Below are 6,694 nucleotides of genomic sequence, written 5' to 3'. Positions count from 1 at the left end.
TAATACCTGGAATTTCTATGTGTGAGTTTGAACAGTATGTAAATAAACTTTTTATATCAACATTTTAACCATGATGGCCTTTTTATCATGTCATCCATTTGCATGTCGACCTTTGTTATTGTCAACCTATTGCATGTTGAACTTTTGTCTCTGTCGACCTATTGCCTGTCAACCTTTTGGTGTCGACATTTTGACTGTCTACCTAGACATTGTAGACCTTTCAACCGCTTCCCGTAAATTTATTTGGAGGACAAAACCCGGGAGGAAAGAGTCGGCCCAGAGGAAAAACAGGAATGAGGAACTAATTTTATAAGAATATGAAGAGTGATATAGGAGATATTAGTGACTTCTTGGGGGTTTTGATGTCAAGAATAGAGCTTCCAATAAGGTCCCTCTTTACCATAATGGATGTTAGTTTATTGTATACAGCATCTTTATACTCCATGAGGAAGGGATAGAGGCGGTAAGATTGGTAAGATTGGTTATGTTACCCATTTGATAGCCTTCCCATCAACTTTTCAGGGCAAAGACATCCCTTTGTCTACCTTGACAAAGGGTCGTCTTTGCCCCAAAACATTGGCATGTCATGATAGATATAGATATATATATGACAAAGAGAGAGTATAGAGAGCGCTATATATTCTCCACCAACTATAAGTAAAATCACCACTACGATTTATAGTGTGAATAACCAATCCAATTGCAATGTGATAGAAATTCAATAATAAAACAATTTTATTAAAACATATTTTTCATTGTTCACATCTGGATTTCATCTTTAGGATATGAATTCAACAGCCCAACGCGTTTCGTCTTAAAAAAGACTTCATCAGGGGTTTGATTACACAAAAGTTGTACATCAACAATTGTGCAGAAAAAATATATCCTTAGAGTAGATGGTTGGTCCGAGATTTTAAAATCTATAATGTGGTATAGTATCGTGACCCTCGCACGTAGATATAAATTAGGGTACTTGTTTCCTATCTGGGCGCCCATCGCGGGCATCGTGGGTACATCGCATGTCATTATAATGACATGCGATGCGACCGACGCGATTACCGCGATTTTACATAGGGACCAATGTTAAATGTCCCAATTGACCCGCGATGACCGCGATTTACCATAGGAAACAATGTTAAATGGATCAATTTCCCCAAATTATCATAGGGAACAATGGGAAATGGGGCAAAAACACCCCTGAACAGAGAAATGTCCCCCCAAAAGTAGTTGACGCCACCCCGCCATCAACGTGAACCCGAAGCGTGGCGAGCGCAGCGAGCCCGCGAGGGGCGGCGGTACGCGTCCTCCGACCTTTTCAAGCCCTACTATCCACTAGGGCGTGGAGTGAGAATAGAATAGTGTGGCGAGCGCAGCGAGCCACCGAGCCCGAAGCGTGGCGAGCGCAGCGAGCCCCGCGAGGGGACGCGGATACCTTCACAGTTATATGCGTCCCCTCGCGGGCTTCCCAGGTGTCCATGGCGACGCGGACACCTGGGAAGCCCGCGAAGGGACGCGTTTACCTGTGAAGGTATCCGCGTCCCCTCGCGGGGCTCGCTGCGCTCGCCACGCTTCGGGCTCGGTGGCTCGCTACGCTCGCCACACTATTCTATTCTCACTCCACGCCCTAGTGGATAGTAGGGCATGAAAAGGTCGGAGGACGCGTACCGCCGCCCCTCGTGGGCTCGCTGCGCTCGCCACGCTTCGGGTTCACGTTGATGGCGGGGTGGCGTCAACTACTTTTGGGGGGACATTTCAATGTTCAGGGGTGTTTTTGGCCCTTTTACTATTGTTCCTATGCTGATTTGGGTAAATTGATCCATTTAACATTGTTTCCTATGGTAAATCGTGGTCATCGCGGGTAAATTGAGGCATTTAACATTGTTCTCTATGGGAAAATCACGGGCATCGCGTCTGGCCCATCGCACCCGATTTTTTATCGGCCGTGATGCCCGCGATGGCCCCGATTTTACCCCCGATGCCCGCGATTAAAATCGTGGGCGCCCAGATAGGAAACAAGTACCTAAATTAGGCTGGGAGGTAAGTCCACAGCAATCCTTAGGTGGTGGATGTTTTAAATCCAAAAATACCGGATGTTGGCAAGAACAGACTAACCAGATGGTCAATAATCAGTTAGGGTTCACAACCCAGTAACGTTCACGTCAAAAAGACAACCCAATGTGGTATAATATCTGTAGGGTGGTAGCACGCAGGCACTCCCGACAGCCATATATATATATATACACACGCGAAGAAAGCGGCACTCTGCAGACTGTATTAGGTGAAGTAAAAAGCCTTTAATCCGACGGCGTTTCGGGTGTTACCCCGTTCTCAAGGACGTCAGGGCAACGGCAACTACGTGCCGAAACAGCTGTTGAGCCAGACTGACTTGTTTGCAGTGATGTATCCCGTTTCCCCATGATGTTGGACGGTTGTATTGTACCTTCATTCGCTGCAAAATGAATTCACTTTTTTCATTTTAAAACTTCATCTTTTTATCGCAATGGTGTGCCAGCCTCTAATTGCCCAGCTATATATATATATATATATACAAACACACACACTGTATTATAAACACTGCTTTTTCTATTTTTTAAACACAGAAAAAGAATTGCAAGAAACATTTAATACATCGGAATTCTTTCTTGAAGGTTTATCTGATGACCCAAAGCTCCAATACATGGTTTTAATATTAATGATAATTTGCTACCTTGCTGTAGTCTGTGGAAATGTCACCATTTTTGCTGTGATATTGGCGGCTCCCCACTTGCACACTCCTATGTACATCTTCTTAACAAATCTCTCCGTCATCGACATTGCATCCTCCTCTAATATTGTACCTAAACTGTTATATATGCTCATCACCAAGGATAATACAGTCTTATTCTGGGAATGTATAGCTCAGCTGTACGTATTTGTGATACTTATTTGCACTGAAGTTATATTGCTTACGGCTATGGCATATGACCGCTTTGTTGCCATCTGTCACCCCCTTAACTATGTAAGTAAAATGAGTATGAGACACTGTACCGGCCTTTCAGTTACAGCCTGGACTGTTGGAGTTGTAAACCCAATTGGATATATTGTCCTTATATCTAAGATGTCTTTTTGTGCATCTCATAGAATCAGCCATTTCTTCTGTGACATTCCACCCTTGCTAAAGATCTCCTGCAGTGATCTATCTGAAATAGAAATGCTAAACTACATTGAAGGAACGCTACTGGCAGTCACTACATTTCTTTTCACTTTGGTCTCATACATTTGTATCATTTCAGCAATCCTAAATATAAGATCTTCTAAGGGCCGATCTAAAGCTTTTTCTACCTGCTCCTCCCACCTGACCTGCATTACTCTATTTTATGGGACAATAATATCTTTGCACATGCAGCCCACATCCAGCTTCTCTTCCAATCTGGACAAGTGGTTTGCTCTTGTCTATGCTGTTTTGGTGCCAATGATAAATCCTTTCATTTACAGTCTAAAGAACCAAGAGGTCAAAAAAGCATTGTTGACATTTAAGAAGAAGTTGATATAGAAAACCTGGTGGCGTAAATTTATAAAGATGGAAGGTCTGTTGAAGATCGTATGTTGCCCATAGCAACTAATCAGATTTAAATTGTATTAACTTAGCACCTTCTAGAAGATAATAGATCTGATCAGTTGCTATGTGCAATATCCCATCTTCCTTAGAACTCCCATCTTAGTAAATATACACCAATGTTTATTCTTAGACAATATACTAGGGACCTTATTCAGTTCCGTTGCTTTTGCACGGGGGAGTGATGTTTGGCATCTGCGCATGTGCATACGCCGGGTGAAAATGGATATGGCAAACTGCAAGTTCGCTGTCCCATTCACACTCACCAGTGTGGGTGGGGGATGTGGGGCGGAAATAGATGGCTTCCATTATGGGCAGGGCTGCCAAGAGAAACCCTGGGCCCCGGTACAACAACTTCCCAGGGCCCCCATTTCACATACCAATACCGCTATGATAAACTGCAGAAAACATAGAGGGACACATCTGTACACACAAACACACTCACATAAGGCCCAATTCAGACCTAATCGCATGGCTGCAAATTTGCACAGTGGACGATTATCGATGTACTGTGCATGCTTATGGGCTTCAATGCGTGTGTGCAATTCCATCCAGTGATTAAGTCCTGCTACAGTACTTTTTCTATTAGCAATCCATTGAAAAGGCGATTAATAGGAAGCTGGCTTCTGGGGCTGGTAGCCGACCATTAATTAGAAAGTGCTAGTCGTGCCCAAAAAAACATTGGGGGTGTCAGAGATAGCACACAAGTGCCCAAGCCTGTTAGGGAAAGGTTATTGATGTCAGCTCCAGCCATGATCATGTCACTGTAGTGCCACTAAATAATGCCTCCTGTAGTGCCTCTGCTTAATGCCCTCTGTAGTGCCTCTACTTAATGCCTCCTGTAGTGCAGACTCACCCCGGTAGTCTGGGTCTGGCCTCCCCCTCCACCACTGTAGGAGAGCAGATAGCAGCGCCACAGACTTCCCTCACCAATCCGGCGGCTCTCATCCATTTCAAATATGGTGCGCTGACTAGTGAGCCAATCGGAGCTCGCAGCCCAGCAGCCAATCACTGCAGCTGCCACTATGCAAGCTATGATTGGCTCAGGAGTCGCACAGCATTTGAAATGGCCGAGAGCCACCAGAGGGGTGGGGGAAGTGTGCGGCACTGCGCTCTCATACAGTTGCAGCTGCAAAGGCGCCGGGGGACACTGGAGGGCTGAGAGGGGCAGGCCTTTCAGCACAATGGCAGCAGTTAGAGCTGCAGTTAACAAAGTTCTGTCAGTGTGGTGGGGGGTTGTGGAAGGGTACACATTACCACAACAAAATAAGGGCAGGGCGCAGTCACAAGTTACAAAAATGCACATGGCGCAGCCTACAAACCTAGTGTGAACACTACAATAAATGCACCCACAAGGCCGCAATGAGATATTGAATTGAAGTGTGTTTTTATAAAAAAAAAAACTTCAATTTGGACACAACCATTGAATTAATTTTCTATAGATCAAGGTCCTATAGTTTGTAGTCAGCACCATTTGGAACACATATGCCTTGCCAAAAATGTCCTAGAAGCACTGAAACTGAAATCAGCTTATTGTGTGTATATATATATATATATATATATATATATATATATATACACACAGCTCATTTATAGACAGAACATATATAAATTATATATTAAGCCAGGCAGGTCAGACAAATGTACTTACAAGAAGCACTGCAGCGTTTTTAGAATTTACTGGGTCTGTCTGTGAATTTTCTGGGTCAGTGCACACCAAAAGATAAGACCTTAAGGCTCTTAACTCCTCCGGATTCACCCCACCTTCCCCTCCCTGGTCACCCACGTGCAGGCTGTACTAGCATATTCCGTTCCCAGCTGCTGCAGTCTGCAGCAGATACAGTCAGACCTGCGAGATGATTAACATCTCGTGAGAGTCTCTCTCTCTGCACAGAAGCTCCGCAGCGGTGGACCGGACGCCTCTGCCACTGTCCGTGCACACTCACTGACAGTGACAGATAGACAGTAAGCTGCCGCTCGCCTCTCCTCCATTAATTTACTGCCGCCCGCGCTCCCGAGTCCCGCTACACAGAACCGCGCCAGTGTGCACGCACCAATTGACTTTAATAAACAGTGTGTGTGTGTGTCCTCGGACCCGGGCCCCCTGATAGGCCCGGGCCCAGGTAAAATGTACCCGTCCCCCCTGCCTCTTGGCGGCCCTGATCATGGGTGTTTCATGGCGTTTCATGGGTGTTCCCATGAAAACACTGGGCATAATCATGGAAATGAGGCAGTGACGTAGCTGCCAGGGGCAGCAAGCTGACATCGCCAGATCATCACCTCAGAGTGTCTTAGTTTTATATGCTCGATCCACATCATTCGATGGTCAGCGACCACTGAATGATGTGGTCCTTAAAAAGAATAGAAGTGGCGGGCTGAATATACTGCAATTGCTGTTAAAATTGAAGTGATGAATTGATCAATTGGGTATCACATAAAATAAGATTTATTCAATATAACATACAATTAGTAAAAAGAAAAAAGTTTGGTACCGTGTTAGCCAGTTGATAAGAAAAGTTTTATTGTTCCTCAGTGAGAAAAACAAAATAGCAATCTAGCAAATATGATACCTTTTAATGGCTAACAAAAATAAATGTTGTTAAAATGCATCTGCGCATGTGCATACCTCCAGTCTCGAAAGCTTGCATTTTAACAACATTTATTTTTGTTAGCCATTAAAAGGTATCATATTTGCTAGATTGCTATTTTGTTTTTCTCACTGAGGAACAATAAAACTTTTTTTAACATACAATTAGCTAATGGTATATATGCATAATATAAACAAATGTAAAAATAATTAAAAACACACTCAATAGTAGAATATTGGAAGGACAAATGGAAGGTATACTAATTGATAGTCCCGCTTGTTCCTATGATGCTCCCCTGCTTAGGGTTAATGGTTCCCAAAGATTGTGTCCATTTAGAAACTGGTATGGTGGGTATTAATAGAATTTGACGGCAGATAAGAACAACTTGGCCCATCTAGCCTGCCCATTGTTTAAACATGTTACCTCAAACCCTATATGATCGGTTTTTTTTTTGTAAGGATAACAATATGCCTATACCAAGCATGTTTAAATTGTTCTACTGTATTTTCCT

At 43.8% G+C, this 6,694-nt stretch overlaps 1 protein-coding gene across 1 annotated transcript; it reads left to right on the top strand.

The window, feature by feature from the left end:
• Positions 1 to 2,677: 2,677 nt before the first annotated feature.
• On the top strand, positions 2,678 to 3,532 carry LOC146009729 (olfactory receptor 1f45-like). The gene has a single exon (XM_083150190.1). It carries the CDS (start codon positions 2,678 to 2,680, stop codon positions 3,530 to 3,532), a length of 855 nt encoding a protein of 284 aa, XP_083006316.1.
• Positions 3,533 to 6,694: the final 3,162 nt, after the last annotated feature.

The sequence above is a fragment of the Crinia signifera genome, chromosome 6, assembly GCF_055691185.1.
Source record: "Crinia signifera chromosome 6, ASM5569118v1, whole genome shotgun sequence".
In the NCBI taxonomy this organism is placed as follows: Eukaryota; Metazoa; Chordata; class Amphibia; order Anura; family Myobatrachidae; genus Crinia; species Crinia signifera.
This window is presented reverse-complemented; position numbering and strand designations above follow the sequence as displayed.